The sequence below is a fragment of the Mustela lutreola genome, chromosome 3 (genome assembly GCF_030435805.1).
Source record: "Mustela lutreola isolate mMusLut2 chromosome 3, mMusLut2.pri, whole genome shotgun sequence".
NCBI classification, from domain to species: Eukaryota; Metazoa; Chordata; class Mammalia; order Carnivora; family Mustelidae; genus Mustela; species Mustela lutreola.
Genome location: NC_081292.1, coordinates 96384053 through 96409149, shown reverse-complemented (window position 1 = coordinate 96409149; position 25097 = coordinate 96384053). Strand labels below are relative to the sequence as shown.

At 38.2% G+C, this 25097-nt stretch overlaps 1 protein-coding gene across 7 annotated transcripts in view; it reads left to right on the top strand.

The window, feature by feature from the left end:
• WDR33 (WD repeat domain 33) overlaps positions 1–25097 on the top strand; it is a 122513-nt gene that overhangs the window by 50730 nt on the left and 46686 nt on the right. For all 7 annotated transcript variants that reach the window (XM_059166520.1, XM_059166519.1, XM_059166521.1 and 4 more), the window contains exons 3-7: positions 840–908; positions 1931–2035; positions 4538–4633; positions 4824–4975; positions 6671–6768. In XM_059166520.1, the coding sequence (XP_059022503.1) occupies positions 840–908; positions 1931–2035; positions 4538–4633; positions 4824–4975; positions 6671–6768 (520 nt within the window). The remainder of the gene's footprint in view (positions 1–839; positions 909–1930; positions 2036–4537; positions 4634–4823; positions 4976–6670; positions 6769–25097) is intronic.

Here is a 25097-nt window from a genome sequence, read left to right as displayed (position 1 = left end):
TTGAGAGGAATTAAGAAAACCAAAGGTAGGATACCAGGAATTGTTTTGTACTGAGGACTTTTTATTTAATTTTTTTTCCTTTGAGTTTTTATTTCTTTTCTTTTCTTTTTTTTTTTTTAAAGATTTTATTTATTTATTTGTAAGAGAGAAAGAGAGTGAGAGTGAGCACAGGCAGACAGAGTGGAAGGCAGAGTCAGAGGGAGAAGCAGGCTCCCTGCGGAGCAAGGAGCCCGATGTGGGACTCGATCCCAGGATGCTGGGGTCATGACCTGAGCCGAAGGCAGCTGCTTAACCAACTGAGCCACCCAGGCGTCCCGAGTTTTTATTTCTTGATTTGACAGAGAGAGACACAGCACAAGAGGGAACACAAGCAGGGGGAGTGGGAGAGAGAGAAGCAGGCTTCCTGCTGAGTAGGGAGCCCCATGTGGGGCTCAATCCCAGAATTCTGGGATCGTGACCTGAGCCAAAGTCAGACGCTTAACGACTGAGCCATCCAAGAGCCCATGTGCTGAGGATTTTGAAGGAATTGGGAGACGTGTGCCTATCTCTTATCCTTTTTCTTTTTATTAAAGCATGGTCAGTGAGAGTGTGCTGGGGTCAGCAGTATCTTGGGTGATTGGTTGGGGATAAGGTGAGTAAAGAGGGAAATTCTAAGTAATGTCAGTAGGATATGGTCTTTTTAAGATACCCACTGTTACCTTTGTTTTAGAACATAATGAAAAAGTTTTAATCCTGTTTTCTCCCCATTTGATAGTAGCTTACATTTTATTAATATTTACTTTAGTTTCCAAACAGAGTATAATTGGACCACATTAATTAATTTGTTTATTTTTAAACAGAATAGAATATGGCAAAGAGACCAGAGAGATATGCGGGCAATTCAGCCTGATGCAGGTTATTATAATGATGTAAGTATTAAGATATGTTATACTAGCTTAAGGTTGCTTGGACATTTGAATGTAAACGTCTTTGCTTGCATATTTGAATGTAATACTGTGTGATCTCAAATGCAGACGTGAATGTTTCTTTCTTTCTTTTTTTTTTTAAAGATTTTATTTATTTATTTGACAGAGATCACAAGTAGGCAGAGAGGCAGATGGGGTTGGGGGGGAAGCAGGCTCCCTGATGAGCAGAGAGCCCAATGTGGGGCTTGATCCCAGGACCCTGAGACCATGACCCGAACCGAAGGCAGAGGCTTTAACCCACTGAGCCACCCAGGCACCCCTCTTTATACATTTTTATAATTAAAACAAAACATTCTTTTTTTGTTTTTTTTAAAGAGTTTATTTATTTATTTGACAGAGAGAAATTACAAGTACACTGAGAGGCAGGCAGAGAGAGAGAGAAGGAAGCAGGCTCCCTGCCGAGCAGAGAGCCCGATGCGGGACTCGATCCCAGGATCCTGAGATCATGACCTGAGCCGAAGGCAGCGGCTTAACCCACAGAGCCACCCAGGCGCCCAAAACAAAACATTCTTAAAAGAGAAAATAACATCTCTGTACTCTTTGGGTTATTATTTTTTTAATCTCAGTTAGAATTTTTCTTTTACTTTAATGGTGTAAGAACTTTTGATTTGGGGCTTAAAGAAATGTCCAACACAAGATTGCACTGCCTCAGAGTCTGGAATAGGAAAGTTAATTTTTAAATTTGGTTTATTGTGAACATGTTTTATTGTGTTGACCTTGAGAAATAATTGGAGATACTGCATATTTGATTTTGTTGTTTGTTTAGTAATAATGGACATTTAACTGTCCTGCATCTCAGTTTTCTTCATTTAATTAATACAGACTGATTATAATAATAGTTTTTTGAAAGTCATGTATAGTCCTGAATTTGTCTTTAAATGTTGAAATAACTATCTTGTTCTTTCCCTGGTTTATGCCATGTGTGTAATCAGAAGCTCTCCAAATCCAATTTTCTCTTTTTGTAGCTGGTCCCACCTATAGGGATGTTGAATAATCCTATGAATGCAGTAACAACAAAATTTGTTCGAACATCAACAAATAAAGTAAAGTGTCCAGTATTTGTTGTTAGGGTAAGTATTTTTTGAAATACTTTTTTGGATATTTTTTGAAAAATTAATCCTGAGTTAGTCTATACATATTTAACAGGACAAAATTAAATTACTTTAAGCTTATATCTGGGATAAAAATTGGTATGTTTGCTAATAATTTTATTTTGGAATAACCCACCATTTATCCATTACATTCACATTTAGTAAGGTATTGGTTTTTGGATTGTTCTTCATGATGCAATTTCCATAGAATTCTCTGAGTAGGCCATGGATCTATATTGTAGTAGGGCTCAGGCTCACTTTTGAATAGTAGGGTGGCTTCACTGCTGTTCAGAGAGCAGCATCTCAAAGTTAATGAAAACTGGTGTCACTAATAAGGAAAACACCTAAAAAGACCTAAGACCAGTGGTTGACCATAATTTTTAGCTTCATAAAGGTACATAGTAGGTACTCAAGACATTAGCATGAAAAAAGATTTTTTAAAAATAAAGATTTTATTTATTTATTTGACAGAGGGAGAGAGATCACAAGTAGGCAGAGAGGCAGGCAGAGGGAGAAATGGGCTCCCTGCTGAGCAGAATGCCCAATGCAGGGCTTGATCCCAGGACCCTGAGACCATGACCCGAGCCGAAGGCAGAGGCTTAACCCACTGAGCCACCCAGGCGCCCCCAAAAGTTTAATTTTTAAATAAATAGATTAGTATGGTTTAAAATTTTGAAAATTTGAAGGGGTTTGCAGTAAAAGGCCTTCCCATCTTCATCTCCCAGGCATCCAGTTAGTATTACCATTTGTGATAGTATAAGCATTTTCTTTGTGCTTTGCTAAGAATGTACTTGTTGGTTAGCAGTATTTCAAGTCTAGAAATGTAGGATGGAGTTAATAGATTTAAGCAAATAAGAATTGAAAAAAAATGGGACAGAGGAAAGATAATAATGGTAAACTTTGTGGCAAATGAGCAAAATAGGCAAGTCCTTGATATTAGGAAGGTATGGTAGAAAGCAGGGAGAACCAAAGTCTGGGGGAAATATTGCAGTTTTAGGTCTCCTGTTTGCTTCAGAGGCCTAAAGCAGTAGAAACATTAGTAAAGAAACACTTATTTTTTTAGAACCAACCAGTATGTAGTGTAATTTTGTTTACCAGGGAATTTGATTAAAAGGGTTGGTGTGCAGCTAATTTTTTATCTTCTTAGCATAATAGAGAAAATTGTTTTGAAATGTATAAAATCGGAACATTTTGTATCATAATACAGAAGGATAAAATTGTATTTTTTATAGTTCATTTGGTAAATTTCTCATTTGGGGATCAAACTGTAAGGTATCAGGAGACATTTGCACACAGTGGAGACATAGTCCAAATTACAAGGTATCAGGGTACAAAGACAGGGTTCTGTTGCCTATAGTTCTGTTGCCTGTAGTATTTACTTGGTTGGGATCCATAACAGATAACAAACTAGGAAAGTAGGATTTTATTCATAATAATCAAAAATCATGTTGTGCTGGTAAGCAATAAAAAGTCAGGTTTTCCAGGATGCCTGGGTGGCTCAGTTGGTTAAGCGGCTGCCTTCAACTCAGGTCATGATTCCACCGACCTGGGATCGAGTCCCGCATTGGGCTCCTTGCTTGGTAGGGAGTCTGCTTTTCCCTCTGCCTCTGCCTGCCACTCTGTCTGCTTGTGCTCGCTCTCGCTTCTCTCTCTATGACAAATAAATAAATCTTAAAAAAAATCTTAAAAAAAAAAAGTCAGGTTTTCCAAATAGTCTTCATTTTACATATCTCATCCTGCTATTTCTATTACCACACTTGTATTTTTCAACTGTGTGTGTCATAATTTTTAGTTAAATATATTTAGTTGCCCTGAAAAGTTTGATAACCTTGATGTCCTTAAATTGGTACTCAACTTTTTTCATAAAACACCGATAACTTTTCTGCCTTAATTGGTCCAATAGCAGATGTAATCCTTCTTTGAGTTGTTTTGATGATTCACCATTTTATTTATGTTAGCCTGCTGTGTATCCTTGGAAAATATGGTCTTTGCATATTTTGCTTTTAAAGGTTTTTTAAAGTGTGTAGATGTGTGTAACTTAAACAGGTATTTTTAATGCATTTACTATTTTTTTTTAATGATTTATTTATTTTGAGAGAGAGAACACTTGAGGGCTGTAAAGGGAGGGGCAAAGGGAGAGGGAGAGAGAGAATCCCAAGCAGACTCCATGCTGAGCATGGAGCCTGACATGGGGCTTGATCTCCCTCATGACCCTGAGATAAGGACCTGAGCCTGAAATCAAGAGTTGGATGCTTAAATGACTGTGTCATCCAGGAGTCCTACGCATTTACTATTTTTAATTTAGTTAATGAGCTAAAATACTAATACAGGTTCTTTTCTGACAAAGTACTTGCTTTTAAGTCTGAACTGTGCTTAAGTGGAAGTTAGTATTGTCTGTTGAATATTGATTATTGGATTATTTTATAAATACTTTCTAAGTGTTTTATCAGTTAGCTAAGATTCTTTTTTTTCCTTCCCTAGTGGACTCCAGAAGGAAGACGGTTGGTCACTGGAGCTTCTAGTGGAGAATTCACCTTGTGGAATGGACTCACGTTCAATTTTGAAACAATATTACAGGTAACAGTAATCATCAGAGGGTAGCATCCTCCTGTGGTGCTGTAAAGAACTAGAGAGATACAGTTACTTTATTGGCATCTTAAACTTAAAATTGGACAAATCATTCTTGTGAGTTAATATATGCTCCTGTCAAGCCTTCTGTCATATATTCTTCTACATACTGTTTACACATGTTTTAATGTTTTCACAGGCTCATGATAGCCCTGTGAGGGCCATGACTTGGTCACATAATGACATGTGGATGTTGACAGCAGACCATGGAGGATATGTGAAATATTGGCAGTCGAACATGAACAACGTCAAGATGTTCCAGGCACATAAGGAGGCGATTAGAGAGGCCAGGTTTATACACAATATACCATTTTCTGTAGTCCCTATTGTCATGGTTAAATTACTCTCTAAGTGTATTCTGGGTGCAGAGATGCATGGGCTCTGTCAGATTCTGGGATACTTTCTGCACCCTATAAACACAATATTTTTCTTTGTTTTCACACACTCACCATTTCACTGGCACTTTTCTGAAGTAGTGTTGTCCCGGTATCAGCCTTTGCAATATGTTAGAGATGTATTGTCTGCCGCATTTTGCACTGGTTTTCTCTTTTTCATTTATGGTTAATAATGTGTATACGTTATTCCTTTTTACTACCTACTGTGTAAGACAAGAATCTTTCATTCCAAATAAAGAATTCAGTCTTTAATTATACAACTGAATAAAATCTAAAGCCTACAGAAAACACCTTCAGAGTTCACACAAAATACAAGAAAAAAAGGCTTAAGTGAAGACCTGGTTGGCTTGGTTATGCCACGACTTCAAAAGGAAAGTATATAGTAGGACTAAAAAGCTCACAAGTAACTCTGGATGTGGCAAACATTAATGGAATAATGAATGGGTTCTTCAAGCTTTGAAACTGTAAGCAAACCATTGTCAAGAAGACTCTAGGACTTCTGATTCACTGTTGAGAACATCAGTTATGAAAATGTATAAGTGGAGTTTAAAATATTTTCAGTGAGTTGTATATTTTTACATATCAGTGAGATATGTAGAGTAAAACTGGAAAAAAAAAATCTTGAAAGCAAGCCTGAAGAATTGCTGCAGCCTCAGAATAAAGCTAAGCAGCATTCTTTACGGGTGTACCGCCCATGCGTGGAAGGAGGTTGACATCTTTATAGAAACATCATCCACTGCAGTCACTTGTTTCTACTTTCAGAATCTTAACAAAAATTGTTGGATAAACATACTCCTGCAAAAACTGTGCTTTAGTGTCCTGCCCGTACATTGAGTTTCATAGTTGGTTCTTTGTTAGTTACAGGACTCCAAAGTTCAAGAGAGTTCTTAGAGGTAGATGAGAAACTTGATGGTTTTTCATGACAGGGAGGGAAAGATGGCAAAAATCCTTTGCAGTAGATTATCTCTGGCTTCAAACACAGTCTGAATGTCTCTGTGTTCAAGTTTTCCCAAAAAGGTGCAACATCCATGGAGTAGCTTGTCAGGGAGAATGTGTGAGAGTTTCCCACAGACCATTCAAATAAATGTAAAACATTGTATGTAGGGTGTTTAGCAACCAGTCTTTAAGTAGCTTGTCCAGAATTTTTTAGCTTATCGTTTCATGAAGCATCTGAGGTAGAAGCTGATGCTCATTTTTTGAGCGGTATTCTTATGTGATTTTCAAAGAGTGTTTAGAGTATTGCAAAAGTACAATTCATTTAGTTTCTACACTAGTTCCACATTTTCTGTTGGTAAGACAGGAAATACCGTACTGTGGGGAGTGTGGGAAGCATTAGACCTAATAATACATTTGTAAAGTTCTGGACTATTGTTGATTGAAAACTAAGAAGCAACTTCTCTGTAGAATTCTTCTTTCGATGAGATGCATTTGTTAGCTGACAACGTTCTCTTTAAGGGCTTCTTCACTGTTGGAGTACTTCCCTCTCCTGTTTATAACGCAGCACAGTGTTTTTATTTTTCCCTGTCTGAGAAGCACAGATAATCTGTTAAATGCTGACTTCTTTCCCCTGCTGTGTGTCTTCATGTAACAGTTTCTCACCCACGGATAATAAATTTGCTACATGCTCTGATGACGGCACTGTTAGAATCTGGGACTTTCTTCGTTGCCATGAGGAAAGAATTCTCCGAGGTACGTGTACTAACAGTACTGATTGGAATATTTAAATAGGGAAGGCATTTGTGGTTAAATCATTACAATACCACAATACCAGCTTACATCTCCATTCAGTTTTTTTGCATATACACTGTCTCAGGCTCTTTAAAAAAACCTGAACACTTCTGGTTCACAGTCATTTTGTAGATTTTTACTACTACTGCTGTCTTTGAATTAGGTTATAAATTACATACAAGTATTCCTCTTCTCTTATCCTGCCATCCCCGCAAATTACTTGCTTACCTGTACTGATCCATTAGGGCCATATTCTTTTCCTGTCTTAGCCAGCATAGCTTTCTCCAACATAGTGGCACTATAATTTTATTTAGATAGCTTACATTCTCCCGGCAGTCCTTTTACAATATGGTTAACTGAGGTAGCAATAGTTACATTTCTCATTATTGCTGTTTCTGAAAGCAGGTGTTGTGTTTTTGATTTTGTTTTTTAAACAGTATACCACATTTGTGTACTACATGGCCCACTAATTACTAAATTTTTTATTGTTTGCTTTTATCAGTTTCATAATTATAAACTAATGTCTATCAGTTACTCCCTCCTACAAAAGAAATCCATATTTTTTACTTGGATTAACTTAGTTTCAGACTTCATTAAGTGGAGCTGTTGAAATACTAACAGTTTATCTCTACCGTTTATGTAAAGTCAGTGGGTGCTAGAGTTAGGGAATTAACTCTGTTTATATATGTAATACAGATATTGAAATAGAAATTTACATTAATAAAAACATTTAATCTCATTAGTTCATTGTTAACTAGGAAGGTAGTGTTCTGAACTGCTTAATTTGAACTTGTACTGATTTAACAAAGAGTATATGCTACTCTATACTCTTGATTCCAGTATCCCATAAGAGTAACATCTTCCTCTCATAAATGCTGGGTAGGCAAATGGGTGCCACAGACACTGGGTGTCAAGTAATTACTATTTAGAGATTTTCCTTTCTATTCAAGAGTCTTGGTTGAATTTTAACAACACTCCAGAGCTTAGTTTACAGCCTGTAATAGTGTTGATGCTTTCTAGATAAGAAAGTAAATGCCCTTAATGTTTAACCCATATTTCAAGCCAGTATTTTTTTTTTCTTTTAATTCACGTTTGTTCACATGTTTCTGGCTTTGCACGTTTTGTGTGGGTTCATCCACAGTGCTTTATGGTGATAGCTAGCATAAGGATATAGTACCTATCATTGAAGGAGGATACTATGAACATTATAATATTGTACAGTTCAGAACTAGATGGAGTCTTTAGAATCATTTAGCTGGAATTACTTTATGGATGAGAATCATAACCCAGCAGACTTAAGTGACATGTTCAAGGTAAATAAGTTCAGATTCAGGACTTAGAATCTAGCCTAATGGTACGCTAATATTGCAGCTTTTCTCACTCTTAATGGAAGTCTTAGCTGTTAAACAGACATAAGATGGATAGCTTTTTCTAGGTTTGAAAATCGCAAGAAATATAGAGGAAACACAATAATTATACTAAAGTATCAAGACAATTATTTTTATATTGGACTATAATAATTATGAAGTCTTACATAAAACTACTATGCATCTTGGATTAAATAAAAGAAAACCTATGTGGTAATATTTTTCACTTCCATGTTCCAGTGAAATATTATTCAGTTTTGGTAATGAAACAGTTTCTAGGTAGTACTTAAGAACTTTTCCTCTGAAATTTAGAGTCTATGTGTGAGATACTCTAGCTGCTAAATATTTTCAGATTTGAGTTGAGGCAAATTTGGATAAGATGAAATGGATGCTGAAGTATTATTTGTTATTCCTTTGGCTTAAAAAATAAACCAGCATCCTGCCTGTGTTATTCGATAGCTGAATTTTATTTTTTATGTGGGGAGCTCTTTTTACTTTAATTTTTGCTGTGGAATTTTCTAACATGTACAAAAGTATAATGAATCTCCATGTACTTCTAGGATGCATATTCTAGCTTAGCTTACTCATGATTTTTGCTCCCTTTTTTCTTAGTACCTCAATGGGTATCTGGGACCAATATGAATATATAAGCCAAGTTTTATACCACCCAAATAGTAGTTCTAATAGAAAGTCTGATGTAGTAGATGTTATTAGATTCCTTTTATCCATTTTCTGTTATTCCTCATTTTTCTAAATTCTCTGAATTTTAGTGGTGATTATAAAACAGTGAAACGGTTAAAATTTTCCTATCCTTCACTTGTGGATTCCAGTTGTCTCAAGCCTGATCTAAAATTCTTCATATAAAATTTCAAGTAAATTTAATTGAGCTTTATACATAGAAAATTGGGTCACAAAGTCAAACAGATAAGGATAGGAGCTTCAACTATCTAAAATGTCAGTTGGGGGGCGCCTGGGTGGCTCAGTGGGTTAAAACCTCTGCTTTCGGCTCAGGTCATGGTCGCAGGGTCCTGGGATTGAGCCCCGCATTGGGCTCTCTGCTCAGCAGGGAGCCTGCTTTCCTTCCTCTCTCTCTGCCTACCTGTGATCTCTGTCAAATAAATTAAAAATAAAATAAAATAAAATAAAATGTCAGTTGGTCTCTATGAAGGGATGATGTTCAGCTAGCTTACACAGACTTAAACATTGGACAGTTAACCATAGTCTTGCATAATGTTAGTGTTGTACATCAGACCAAAACTTGGGTTTAAGTATTTTTTAAAAGATTATTTATTTATGAGAGAGAGCGAGTGAAAGAGAACAAGGAGGGGAAGCAGGAAAGTGAGAGGGAGAAGCAGGCTCCCCCTGATCAAGGGAGCCCTACTCGAGGCTTGATCCCCAGGAGACTGGGAACATGACCTGAGCTGAATGCAGACTGAGCCACCCAGGCACCCCAACTTGGGTTTAAGTATTAAAATCTAAGAACATTTAATTTTAATTTTTAGTTTTTAAAAAAGATTTTATTTATTTGACAGAGACACAGTGAGAGAGGGAACAAAAGCAGGGGGAGTGAGAGAGGGAAAAGCAGGCTTACCTCTGAGCAGGGAGCCTGATGCAGGGCTTGATCCTAGGACCCTGGGATCATGACCCAAGCCGAAGGCAGGCACTTAACGACTGAGCCACACAGGCACCTAAGGGAAAAGCTAAGAACATTTTAAATGAAGGTGATGTTTATGATCATGTAGTTTAGCTCTTTTTATCAAATACTTACCTTTTCTATGTCATTCCTAACATACAGTCTTCTATTCATAAACATTTCTAGTTTTACAGTATTCACTACATTAAGTGATTCTTTTTCCAATTTTTAGATAGCTTTAAGTTTTAGAAAGTTCTTTCATTGTATCAGAAATCTGCTTCTGGGGGCGCCTGGGTGGCTCAGTGGGTTGAGCCACTGCCTTCGGCTCAGGTCATGATCTCAGGGTCATGGGATCGAGTCCCGCATCGGGATCTCTGCTCGGCGGGGAGCCTGCTTCCCCCCCCCCCCCCACCTCTGCCTGCCTCTCCATCTGCTTGTGATTTCTCTCTGTCAAATAAATAAATAAAATCTTAAAAAAAAAAAAAAAAAGAAATCTGCTTCTGTATGACTTGTCCTACCTCAGGAACACAAAAAAATTGAGTTTATACTTTCTTCATGGCAGCCCTTTAAGTGTTTGAAGATAACTATCATGTCTTCTTTTTTTAGTACATTTAGTATGCTGAAGCGAGCACTCTGTCATGTCTTCTTAATGTACACCATCAGCTGTAAGCATATAGGATCCTTGTGCATGGTGGAAACCATAATACCATACTGTTGACTGCAGAATTTATAGTTGCTTTTTAGTGTCCTTTCTGAGATTGTTTGTGTACTTTTTGGAAAAGGAAGTAGTTACACAAGAGAAAGTCATCAGTATTTTTTAAGGTTCAAATGAGTACAGATTTATTTTTAGGAGATTTGCTACTCAAAAGATCTTGATTGGTCCATAGGTATGAAATTGAATATACTGAAAAATTGAGAAGTATTGTGTGCCACTCATTACTAAAACATATGTAGGTCAGCATAATTTATACACAGTTATCCTTTTTTCCCATTATTACTTAGAGCACTTAATTTGTGGGCTGGGAGTAGAAGAACATTTAAGAACCAGAAGTACACGAATCTAAGTGAGCTTCTAATGTACTGATATTTATTGCATTTGACTCTCAGTGAAATGGAGGCATTAAAATCCATTTATTTAATTAATGACCATATGCTCTATGTATGCTCCCATTAGTAGAAGAATCTTTTTAAGGTACGACACCTTTCCTCATGCTTCTTAAAGTTTAGTAGGGAAGTTATTTTCACACACTGAAGATGGTGGAGAATATGGGAGAAGAGTCTTGATAGTGTTAGAAAGATAGTTTTATCTGTATAGAGTTAGAAGCAGATCACTAGCTGAAATGTACATGAGAAAGGTTGAAAACACAGAATCAAAAAGAAAAGTGAAGTAAACTTTAGTGAGAAGCATAATACTCTTCAAAAGAACCCAGTTTACAGAGTTTGAGCATGCTCTCATTTTGTTTTACCTTCTTGGTTTTAACAATAGCTGATACCTTACACTCGTATGTATCAGGCATATTCTAAGAACTTTTTTTTTTCTTTTACGAGAGAGCATGAGCCAGGGTGGGAGGGTCAGGGGAGGGGTAGAGGAAGAAGCAGAGAGAGAATCTCTTATTTATTTATTTGACAGATTGAGAGCATAAGTAGGTAGAACAGCAAACAGGGGGGAGGGAGAAGTAAGGTCCCAGCTGAGCAGGGATCCCAATGTGGTACCCAGGACCCTGGGATCATGACCTTAGCCGAAGGCAGAGGCTTTAACCCACTGAGCCACCCAGGCGCCCCTGAAGGCAGCCTCTTAACTGACTGAGCCACCCAGGTGCCCCTCAGGGAGAGAATCTTAAGCATGGAACCCAGCTTGGGGCTCTGTCTCATGACCCTGAGATCATGGCCTGAGTGGAAATAGAGTTGGATGCTTACCCAGCTGAGCAACCCAGGCAGCCCTGTTGTGATAACTTCATTTAATTTTCTTGGTAACCCTATGCTAAATACTGTTTGTTTGACATTTTACAAATGGGTAACCAAGATACAAAAAGTTAAGTAAACTTGCCTTAAGGTCAGGTAGCTTGTAAGAGGTGGGGCTGGGATTTGAACCCAGGTTTTTAGGGCCAGAGTTGATACTGAACCACTGTGTTAAACTGCCTCTTTTCTGTTTGAAAAGTAATATCAGCATGGGTGTAATGATGTTTTTCTTAGCTGTGATGACAGAATTATAGAGTTTTTTGGTGAGAGGAGAAGGGTGTAGGTAGAGGGAACTGATTTAGGTGCTCAAGTTCATTGTATCATTCGTCTTTAAATTTGTCCATGTAGGTGGGACACCTGGGTGGCTCAGTCGGTTAGGTGTCTGCCTCCAGTTCAGGTCATGATCCCAGGGTTCTGGGATCGAGTCCTGAACCTGGGAGTGTATCCTTGCGCAGTGGGGAGCCTGCTTCTCCCTTTGCCTGCTGCTCCCCCTGGTTGTGCTCTTTCTCTTTCTCTCTGATAAATAAATAAATAACAGTCTTCTAAAAAAGCCCAAAACTGTCCATGTAGGTTATAGGAGTTCAGTGTAGGATATATTTAACAATAGAAAAATGATACTACAATGAGTAGTTGAAACTAAATGGGTTATAAGATACATGCTAGTTTATGTAAATAGAACATGGGCATAAGGAGTTATACTGAGACTTACTTAGGAGGTAAAGTCTGTTTTCAGTGTTTGGATATACCCCTCATGGAGAGGAATTGAACCCCTGAGTATGCACAACTTAAGAAAAAGAATATTTTTAGTACCTTTGGTAAGTCTCTGTGTATCCCTTCCTTATTGCATTGACTGTGGTCTTCAATAAATGAGATCAACCCCTTTGCAAAGATCTTTTGGTTCAGCAGTGTGTTTTGAACTATGTGAAGACATGTTTATGAAGTTGAGTGTTCCAGAAATCTTTGATGCTTTTTACTGAAAATAATTTTACTTATTAAAGTAGAATTGGCAAGAGATATAGTTCAAGATTAATGGACCTACTTGTACCGTGTTTACAAAACATCCTACAAGAAGATCCTGTCTGTTCTCCCTAAGAAAAGCATAGAAATGCCCAGCTTCGTTTAAAATAGCCTATGTAGGGTGCCTGGGTGGCTCAGTGGGTTAAGCCGCTGCCTTCGGCTCAGGTCATGATCTCAGAGTCCTGGGATCGAGTCCCGCATCGGGCTCTCTGCTCAGCAGGGAGCCTGCTTCCTCCTCTCTCTCTCTCTGCCTGCCTCTCTGCCTACTTGTGATCTCTCTGTCAAATAAATAAATAAAATCTTTAAAAAAAAAAAAATAAAATAGCCTATGTAGGAATAATGCCTTCCGCTAATATAGCATATATCAATATAAAAAGCTCTTCAAGCACATCTTACTTAATCATCCAAAGAATCATGCATAAACGTATTTTACATATGGACGCTGATTTTCTGTCTGTGTTACCTTATTTTGAGGAAGAGTTTGTTTTAAGGCTCGTTTCCCTCTGCTTTCCTGAGAAGATTGGATTGTGGTAGGTTCTCATATGTAAAGAATCATCTGAGTATATTATGAGAAGAAAAAGACTTATTACTAAGTCTTAATAACACCCTAAAGCACAGTTGAAAAAATTAGCGTGGTAGGGTTCTGAAACGTTCATTTTATATGGTACATTTACATTTTTGCAGGAATTGTTTTAGATTTTTGTATTGGGCTTTGTTCTTTCTATCTCAGTATTTATTTTAAATGCTGCACATAATATAGCAAAAACTTGCTGAAAATAGATTTGTACCTTTCTTGGGATGTCAGATCTGCTCACTGCTGCTGTCATAGTGTGTTAGTTAAGAGTCAAGAGCAATTCCCAGACACACTTGTATATAAAGATGCTGGTTTTCTGACAGTTACAAATCACTGTGAATAATAATTCAGGCATTTGATTTTTAGAAAGAGTCTGCATCTTTGCAGTAATTATTCTATGATTATCTGCTTCAGTTTATTTTGAGTGAGGCCAAAATTTCCATTTGCTGATGAATTAGTTACCTGGTTATATTTTTAGAGCTTCCCAGCTAACTAGGTTTGTAGTAGTTTTTTTTTCCTTTAAGATTTTATTCATTTATTTGACAGAGCACAAGCAGAGGGAGCTGTAGGGGGAGGGGGACCTGCAGAGAGAGAGGCAGAAGCAGGTTCCCCGCTGAGTAGGGAGCCTAACCTGGGGCTCTATTCCAGGACCCTGGGATCATGACCTGAGCCAAAGGCAGCTGCTTAACCACCCGAGCCACCCAGGCACCCCCTTTGGTAGTTTTTAAAGCTAAAATTCAGAGCTTTGGAAAGAGCCATAAAATTAGATATATATGTAATATACTTTTGGCTTTTTCATTTTTAGTTGGTAGATCCTTATGCAACTAAAGTATGGTATCATCAAAAATAGTTACTTATCAGGGCGCCTGGGTGGCTCAGTGGGTTGAGCCTCTGCCTTCAGCTCAGGTCATGATCTCAGGGTCCTGGGATCGAGCTCCGCATCGGGCTCTCTGCTCAGTGGCTAGCCTGCTTCCTCCTCTCTCCCTCTCTGCCTGCCTCTCTGCCTACTTGTGATCTCTGTCAAATAAATAAATGAAATCTTAGGGACGCCTGGGTGGCTCAGTTGGTTAAGCAGCTGCCTTCGGCTCAGGTCATGATCCCAGCGTCCTGGGATCGAGTCCCGCATCAGGCTCCTTGCTCCGCAGGGAGCCTGCTTCTCCGTCTGCCTCTGCCTTCCACTCTGTCTGCCTGTGCTCGCTCTCACTCACTCTCTCTCTGACAAATAAATAAATAAATAAAATCTTAAAAAAAAAAAAAATAAAATAAATGAAATCTTAAAAAAAAAAAAGATTTAAAGAAAAAAAATAGTTACTTGTCAATGAGGGCAGTTAAGTACCAAAACAAATACTTTTTTTTCCCTTAAGTCAGTTTTTCCCCTTTACTGTATTTTTAAAATATTTAAAGTATTTTATTTATTTGACAGATAACCAGAGCAGGAACACAAGCAGGAGGAGTAGGAGAGGGAGAAGCAGGCTTCTCACAGAGCAGGGGGCCTAATGTGCTAGGACCCTGGGATCAGGACCTGAGCCAAAGGTAGATGCTTAATGACAGCCACCCAGGCACCCCTTTCCCTTTACTTTAATGATATACTAGAAAACCATTTTATTTAAGGGGTGCATGGGTGGATCAGTTGGGTGTCTACCTTTAGCTCGGTCATGGTCTTGGGGTTCTAGGACCGAGCCCTGTGTGGGGCTCCCTGCTCAGCAGGGAGCCTGCTTCTCCCTCTCCCTCTGCCTGCTGCTCCCCCTAGTCATATTCTCTCTCTGTCAAATAAATAAGTAAATCTTAAAACAAATTAAGTTTAAGTCATATCTCAGGAATTTTTAAGAAGCACCTATGGTGCTATGATCTCTTTAGTTACAGAGACCAGAAAAAGAATTTCTATTTAAAGAAAGAAATGGGGGCTCCTGGGTAGCTTAGTTAGTTAAACATCTGCCTTCTGCTTAGGTCATGATCTGGGACCCTGGGATTGAGCCCTGTGTCAGGCTCTGCTTGGTGGAGAGTCTGCTTCTCCCTCTCCCTACCACTCCCCTTGCTTGTACACACTCGCATGTGTGCGTGCTCTGTCAAATAAGTAAATAAAATCGGGGCGCCTGGGTGGCTCAGTGACTTAAGCCTCTGCCTTTGGCTCAGGTCAGTGATCTCAGGATCCTGGGATTGAGTGGGGTGTAGGGCTCTCTGCTCAGTGGGCAGCCTGCCCCCCCCATCCCCGCCCCCGCCTGGCTCTCTGCCTACCTGTGATCTCTCTCTCTCTGTCAAATAAATAAATAAAATCTTTTTAAGAAAAAGTAAATAAAATAAAAAAGAAACGGTAGTCTCTAGGTGATTTATCCTTTTTTTTATGATTGTTTTATAAGCTAGTCTTAATTTCTCCCAAGTACACTAATCAGTTTCTCAAAGCCAGTCTGTTGAACCCTCTGTTTTTTTTCCCTTTGTAGATACTTTAATATAATTCTCTTTGAGAGAATGTTACCCTTATTAGGATGGTTTTAGAATACCACATGTTACTTGGATTATTAGCCCAGTGAATTGTATCTGCTTTAACTTGCTGATATTTTAAAATGTTTTATTAGTCCCTAGGGAGCACCAGGAAGGCACAGCCACCACAGGGGGCCTGTGGTGCTTTTGACAAGGGGTAGGTAGAGTTTCTCCTGCTCAGAACCATCCATCTGTAAACGGAATGCCTTTTGTAATCTTTCTGACAGTTGGCAAGCTAAACCTCCCAGTCTGAGCCAAGGAAGGCTTAAGAGCTCAAAGAACAGCTCTTTCTCTTTTCTTTCTAGGAAAAAGTTTCCATAATTAAATCCAAATACGATGTCTTAATATCCTCCCTACCCCCTTTATTCTAGATCTGTATACAGTAAATTTAACCATATCTTTATACATAATCCTTTAAATATTTGAAAATGACAGAATTTCTCTTAAGTCCCTCTTATTCAAGTTGAATACTACATTTCCCTTTACTCTTTTTCATGATTTCCTGATCCTTCACCATTCTGAGCATCTCTCATCAAGAATTAAGGTTCACCATTCTGAATATCCATTCTTACTAAATGACAGAGGGCACAACACCACATGAATTCATACTAATCCTTAAAAGCCTACATTTGTATTTATGTAAACTCATAAACCATTCTAGTAGGCTATAGAATTGAGATCAAAAACCTAAATACTAGACTTAACATTCATCTCTTTAAAATTGTACATGTTAAATTTATGTTTATTAAATTTAACATCATAGTATCTTCTTGAATCCTAACATCTAGAGAACTCCCAGTCTTGGATCACCTGTACTTTGCCAAGCACGCCATCGAGATTAATTTAAAAATGTTAAATAGGACAGAGGCCAAGTAAAGAACCTTGCAGCTCTCTCAACAGTTTTGCCTTACTGGTAACAAACATCCAGTGGAAACTTATGTTGGAAATGGTCTTCAGGTCATGTAGTTATAAAGCCATGATCCTCTGCCATGATCTTCAGACTAGTTCAAAAGATTGCCTATTATGGGGGTGCCTGGGTGGCTCAGTGGGTTAAAGCCTCTGCCTTCGGCTCAGGTCATGGTCCCAGGGTCCTGGGATCGAGCCCCATATTGGGCTCTCTGCTCAGTGTGAGCCTGCTTCCCCCTTTCTCTCTCTGCCTGCCTCTCTGCCTTGTGATTTCTATCTGTCAAATAAATAAATAAATCTTAAAAAAAAAAAAAAGATTGCCTATTATGGTTTGGCTGTAATTTTCTTGAACCACCCCTCTAGTAGTTCTTTTTAAAAAAATTTTGTTATAGAATGACTTAACTCCAAACTACTGATTTTCAGTGGAGGCAATAATACCCTATAATGAGCATTTTGTAAAGAGTTTTCTCTCAGAGTGTGCACTGGTGTCTGTTTAAAAAAGCTTGATGCAGGTTGCCTGGGTGGCTCAGTCGTTAAGCGTCTGCCTTTGGCTTAGGTCATGATCTCATGGTCCGGGATGGAACCCTGCACTGGGTTCCCTGCTCTGCGGGAATCCTGCTTCTTCCTCTTCTACTCCCTGCTTGTGTTCCCTCTCTTTCTGTGTCAATTAAATAAAATCTTTAAAACAACAAAATAAAGCTTTATGCATAGTGGACATTATCAGTGAAGATATAGAATATTTACAGCACTCTAAAGATTCCTTCATACCTTTTCTCCATCCAACCCTTTTATTAGGTAATTGAGACATTGAGAGATACCTATTTTCATTAATTTCCCTTTTTCCACTGTTTTTTTTTTTTTTTTTGAATTTTCTCTTTTGTCCTTTTGTGTTTTTTTTCATATTCCTTTCCCTTATGTACAGTTGCCTTAATTTCCTTGACTTGCCTCTTTTTAAAAAATTAAACATCAGGGCGCCTGGGTGGCTCAGTGGGTTGAGCCGCTGCCTTCGGCTCAGGTCATGATCCAAGCGTCCTGGGATCGAGTCCTGCATCGGGCTCTCTGCTCAGCGGGGAGCTTGCTTCCCCCTCTCTCTCTGCCTGCTTGTGATCTCTCTCTCTGTCAAATAAATAAAATAAAAAAAAAATTAAACATCAATTTTTAAGAATTTCCCCTCGAAATTTCATTTATTTATTTATTTATGTAAGTACGCAAGCTCTACTCCCAGTGTGGGCTGTACCTCATAACCCCAAGATCAAGAGTGACATGCTCTATCCACTGAGCAAGCGAGGCACCCTGCCTCTGTTTTCAATGTTTTATTATTTTTTCAGATTAACTTCTTTTACTGGTTTCCTGCTACTTAAAGCAACACAACAAAAGTTAGTATATGAAGAGATAGTATTGTGTATTATTACAGTCACAGGCTCTGGAATCTGGATATTAGGTCACAGTTAGCCCTTAGCAGCCATGGAACATTGGGGCATTACTGTGTCTTTATTCCCATCTGTGTAATGGGGATTAGTAATAGTACTGACCTTCCTGAGTAGTTGTGAGAATTAAATAGGTTAATTCATGAGAAGCATTTAGTGCCATAAAGAATATTCAATTAATGTCAGCTATTACCTCATTTCCAAAGCTAATTTCAGAGCCTGCTTCCATCTTTCTGCCCATTTAAGGATAAAAGTGGTTTCTTCAAAAGTGTATTTTACTTTTCTCATCTGAATGTTTTTCAGGGGCACGTGGGTGGCTCAGTGGGTTAAAGCCTCTGCCTTCAGCTCAGGTCATGGTCTCAGGGTCCTGGGATCGAGCCCTGGGATCAAGCCCTGCATCGGGCTCTCTGCTCAGCAGGGAGCCTGCTCCCTCCGACCCCAGCTTCTCTGCCTGCTTGTGATCTCTTGCCCTCTGTCAAATAAAAAAATAAAGTCTTTTAAAAAAATGTTTTTCAGCCATTATCATTAGTTGTTGGAATTGTACATGTTTCTGTTTTCAGGTAGTCCATAAATATGACCACTTGTTTAAACAAGTTGTCATGATTTTCTAATGTTTTCAGGTGGAAAAAATTCAACACTAAGAATTGGCCTTTTAAAAAAAGATCTCCTATGGAAGCATTTAAAGATTCTATTTTAATTGTTAGATGAATCAATTATTTAATGGTTACCATGTCAATAAAAATTCAAGGCATGGCCTTGACCCTTCAGCAGCATTTCCAATATTTCCCTAGTTCTTTTATTTCTTCAAATATGTTTTGTCAGTTGGGCAAGCACCATGGTGAATGAGAATGCTGAATACACCGAAAATCAAGTCTTCACAGCTCATCCTACTGCCACAGACTGTGGTCATTGGTGTCTAGACTGTTTCTTTGGGACAGCATTTATTTTTCTCTGGGGGAAGAACAGTTGTTTTCCTATTGACCAAATTTAATCACAGTAATTAATTTCTAAATCCATTTAGTAATAAAATTGGATTAGCTAGTGATAAGTCTGGTAGAATGTCTTTGTGATCTTTGACTTTCTCTTTGTGATCTTTGACTAGTAAGGGATCAGTAGTAAATTAGGAATCTTGGGGGAACTGTCATTCTATGTATTTTCTGTCCCTGGGGGTGAGACTTAAATATAGAAACCTTATATCATCTGTTTGGACCTCCTTATCCACCCACTCTGCCCCATCTCATCAAACTTCTCAGGTGCCAGCATACTGGCTGGGGTGTAACCTGTGTTAGCTCAAAAGTCTTTGGTGGAGGTTGTTGGAGGGTGGGAGCTAAACCCTTACCTAGGATGTAGCAGATAAACTGATAAAGTGATTCTAAGAGCAAATAGGGTGATACTAAAGGAGACATTAGGAATTAAGGAGCACTGTAAGTTTAGTGATTCCTGAACTTAAATTCTGCTTTTTTGAGATCATACAGTATGGTGCCCAGTTATAATGCTCTCTCTGTAGGCCCTGAATGTTAAATACTGGAGAAGTTGGGTGATACTAATATTTTATGTGTTTTTGGAATGGTGAAATTATCATTTTCTAGAAATTTATGGAAACTATTCCATTTGTATTTTTAAAAATGTATTATCTGAATTTTGAGAACATTTTTAGTTTTATAGATTTAATGTTTTAATGTGTTGTACAAGTGTAAATTATTACCAAGGGTCTTCTGGGTAAAAATAAATGTTTATTAAAACAAAAATCCTTCACGAGAATTTGCTAGGCATTTTTAATTTGGTTTATTCTAGCAGAGAAGTTATTAAATCAGTAACTATAAAGTACTTTCACTCCTTGAATGGACTGTTTTAAACTTAGGTTTCTTTATTTTTTAGTATTTCAGACTTCTGAAGATTTTATTTATTTATTTGAGAGAATGAGCACATGATGGGGCACAGGAACAAAGCGGGGAGGGAGAGGGACAAGCCGACTCTTTGCTGAATGTGGAGCCCAGGATGGGACTTGATTCTAGGACCTGAGATCCTGACCTGAGCAAAAATCAAACGTTGATTGCTTCATCAGCTGAGCCACCCAGGTGCCTCTTGGAATTTTTTTTTTTTTTTTTTAAAGAAATAGCACATTTGCATTTTGGGGTTAGGGGAGAGGCAGAAGGAGGGAAAGAACCTTAAGCAGGTTCCACACCCAGTGCAGAGCCCCTCCATCTCACAACCCTGAGATCATGACTTGAAACCGAAATCAAGTCAGATACTTAACCAACTGAGCCCCCCAATTGTTCCTGGATTTTTTTTTTTTTTTAAGCTTTTATTTATTTGATAGAGCACATGAGCTGGGGGGTTGGCAGGGAGAGGGAGAAGCAGAGACTCCCTACTGAGCAGGGAGCATGACTTGGGTCTCGATCCAAGGAACACAGGATCATGACCCGAGGTGCAGGCAGACACTCAACTGACTGAACCACCCAAGTGCCCCACCCCTGGACCTTTATTTAAGGGGAAAAAAAAGAAAACTGCTGTCCTCCTGCAGTGAGGGAGTAAGAGAATGACACAGTTCTGATTTAGGAACTAGGTATTAATGCTTATCAGATGAAAAGTATTTGAAAGAGGAAAGTTGCAGTGCTGAAGGAGGTACGCCATGGACTGTGATTCATCATAAAGAATAAAACTTGGAATTGTTAGGTTTACACTGTAAAGAGACAGTTGCCAACATTTTGGTGTTTTTATTATTGTAGAATCACATTTTAATTAAATGTGCGTAAGTTTACTGGGCCATAAAGCTCTTCTAAAAAAGTTGTAGAAGTGATTTACAGAGGGGGCTAGAGTTAGTGGAAAGGTTGTTCTTAACTGGATTACTGCTACAGGTGGAAAGATACATGTCTACTATAAAATGTAACTTAGAATATTTAGCCCATTGTTCTCTGAAAGATCTAATAACTCCTTTACATGGATTCCAGGAGACCACAAACTTTCTTTTTCTACTGTAAGTACACAGGCATTACTTGGTATAATATATATTATCTTTGAACAGCTTTTACATAATTAAAAAAAACTGGTTCTCATTGTTACATCGAAGGTATAGTTTTGAATTGCTTGTTGGCATCCCAAGATGAATTTGAATCATTGCTCCTCCTACTTGTTGGCTAACAAGGTTTTCATGGTTCATAAGAAGTAAGTGGCAATGCCTATCTTAACAGGATTGTAATGTATATAACACTTTATGTGCTATACAGATAGTATAGTAGTGATGAAAATAGGGCAGTGGTAATGAAAATACTTTCTCTCTCAACCAAAACTCCCAAACAGTGCAGGTTCTAAGAAATTAAGTACCTTTGAAGATAATGACTCTTACGTCATGCTCCAAGCTTAACATCTTCCAGGTCCAGGAAGGACACAATAGGTACTTGGGGAAGTGACTTATACCCCATGTCCCCACCCCAGACATAAAAGTCTTTCAGTTTTATCTGAAAGGTGAGTAATGGGTACTTTATTTTCTTAAGTTTCTAAAAAGCTGATTATACAGTTGATAGTTTAAAACGTGTTTTCTGTCTTATCTTTGGGGCAGAAAGGGGCTTTTAAACAAATTTATTATTCCCCTCAAGTTCTTCAAGACTTTGTTAAACATAAAGTTATGAGTCATCCTGGTGTCAATAGTAGATTTGTTTGTGTTATAAAAACTTGTTTGTTCTAAGTTGGCATTCTTCGTTTTTATACCTCTGATATGATTCCTACTTATAAAAATAACATTCAGCTGCTAAGTGGGAGATTTTGCCCAGTAAAAAAAAAGTCTTTAGTGAAAGAACGTATACTAAAATCTTGCTTTCCTTGCATATCTAGCCTATTATCCAGATTTATTATACAGTGTTACACAGTAACACTGTAGTGTTACAGTGAACACTACTTAAAGAAAAAGTTATCCTGTTCCACCTTTTCCTTATATCTTTGTCTTTATTGTTGGATATTTTATTGGAGTCCTTGTTTTAAAATACTTCTGCATCTAGGTATAGTCCATATATTGAGTATGCTTCCCATTGAAATGACTCTTGGTGAACTCCTCCTGCTCATTTTCCTAATTAACATTGCTAGATGGGCTTTTCTTTTATGCTTTAATGATTTTCAGTGTGATTGTCATTAATGCTTTTTATTTTATCTGAACTTTTCAACACAAATATTTTAGCATAGTCTTGACATTAAAAGCAAAGTGGAAGAAGTCTTGTACCAAAGTTATCCAAAGCTGCCCTCTCTGTGAATTTTGAGATGTGTATTTTTTTTTTTTTTTTAAGATTTTATTTATTTATTTGACAGAGAGAGATCACAAGTAGGCAGAGAGGCAGGCAGAGAGAGAGGAAGGGAAGCAGGCTCTCCGCCGAGCAGAGAGCCCGATGCGGGACTCGATCCCAGGACCCTGAGATCATGACCTGAGCCGAAGGCAGCGGCTTAACCCACTGAGCCACCCAGGCGCCCCTGAGATGTGTATTAGTTAAGCCATATATTAGAGTTATTTTGTAACCAATGTCAGCATGTAGTCTGTTTTCATTCCACCATTAGTATTTTTTTTTTAATATTTATTTATTTGACAGACGCATATCACAAGTAGGCAGAGAGGCAGGCAGAGAGAGAGGAGGAAGCAGGCTCCCTGCTGAGCAGAGAGCCCGATGCGGGACTTGATCCCAGGACCCTGAGACCATGACCTGAGCTGAAGGCAGCGGCTTTAACCCACTCAGCCACCCAGGCGCCCACCATTAGTATTTAAAAGGGTCAGTACCCTTCATTCAGAGACCACCAGGAGCACACTTGTAATTGAACAAGTTGGATTTATACTCTCTGCAGCAAAGAATACAGACCATGGAGATTATTATATTATAGGATTTGGACATTGGGTAATTTGGGGGAGGGTTCAAGGAAGTGAGGGCTGTCACTCATTTAGTATAAGAAAGATGTTTGGTATTTTGTGGGTTGTATAGTGACCTTGTTTTTGTTTGACTTCATCCTGGTCTCAGAGTTGTCTAGTGGGATCAGGGGAACAAAATGGGTAGCTATAAATGTCAGATCAGTCTGTAATAACATTGAGACTTAATTGTGAGTATCAGATTAGTTCTCAGCAGTCAGGGACTACCTTTTTATTTTTATTATTACTATTTTTTTAATCTTTCTTAAAAGCATTTAAATCCAACTGGCTTTTCACTATATAGGAACCAGTTGGATGGGGGGCAGAGTGAGGTTGGTGTTGTTAGCTCAGGATTCAGTAGCAATGACATTGGGCATGTCACTACAAGCTTCAGTGTTACCAGTAGTTATGTTTTTACAAAATGGCAATTGGGAAGCATGTCATGCATACCAGTTTTCAGCTGGCTAGAGCAGTTAATGGGTAAAATATGAGTATGTTCTTTTTTAATAAAAGAAGTAAGATGTGTGAGTTTTTGCATTAGTCTGGGGGATTCTAGGGTTTATCCCACTAAATTTAGTGTCCAGGGATTGGTTCGTAGTGCTTCAGGAGTTTTTTTTCCATCTGGGAAGAGTCAACTATTCATTTTCTATGTTGTCTATGTTAATACAAGGCAGTAAATACCAAAGAGATTTTAAAGGTTTTAAGACTTAAGAACTCTGTCAAATACTTTACAATTAAAGATTATAATAATTGTAAAAATTCCTTATGATTGTTAGATTGACTTAAGGTGAACAATGGCCTGTGTTTTCACAGCTCCATTGTCCGTCTTAGTCATGTTCATCAGAGACCATTAAGTAAAAATTTATATTGATTCATTTATTCAAACAGTAGTGTTTATTAAGTGCCAGGCCATGGATATGGTGGAGGGTGTCAAATAGCCATTCCTATCTTCATAAGCAGTACTATTGATTGCTGATTTTTGTTTTAAAAACATCAGTTTTAATAGTCTTTTCATTTTATATATATTCTAGAATAAGCACTGCATTATTGTATTAATAGTACACTGAAGACTGCTCCTATGATTAATAAGGTAGTTTTATAGTTTTTGTAACTTTAAAAGTGGTAACTTTTAAAAATCAGATATTTATGGAGCATCTGTTCATACAAATCCAGAGATACCTCTAAATGCGGAGGTATTCAGAAAAAAATTGATACAGTAAACTGCAAGATAGGCTTCTTTTGTATCTTCATTTTGAATAGTAAGTTGAGGGTATTCTCAATACTGAATCTCTTTATCATTTGGTAAAAATTGAGTAAGTTTTAGAGCTAGAAAAGTTATTTTTGTAGTTAATACTTAACTATGAGTACTTTTTTTTTTTTTAAGATTTTATTTATTTGACAGACAGAGATCCCAAGTAGGCAGAGAGGCAGGCAGAGAGAGCAGGGAGGAAGCAGGCTCCCTGCTGAGCAGAGAGCCCGATGTGGGGCTCGATTCCAGGACCCTGGGATCATGACCTGAGCCGAAGGCAGAGGCTTTAACCCACTGAGCCACCCAGGCGCCCCTAACTATGAGTACTTATCAAAATTCTAGAGCACATTTGGGTAGAGTCACAATATGAGAGAATGCAAAATGTCCGGTTCTGTTAGACAAAATACATTATAGGCAAACCAGTTTTCTCCATATGATACTACTAGATTTGGGAATTTTCCTTTAGAAATAAAGAACATAGTCATATTTGGTCATGGAAGTCTATTTTTTTTTAATAGTTTGCATTTTAAAGATTTTATTTATTTATTTGACAGAGAGAAATCACAAGTAGACGGAGAGGCAGGTAGAGAGAGAGGAAGGGAAGCAGGCTCCCCGCTGAGCAGAGAGCCCGATGCGGGACTCGATCCCAGGACCCTGAGATCATGACCTGAGCCGAAGGCAGCGGCTTAACCCACTGAGCCACCCAGGCGCCCCTCATGGAAGTCTTCATAGCTATATAATACCTTTGAATGTTTATGAGATCCTTTAAGAAAGGATTTAGACTACAAAACTTTTTAT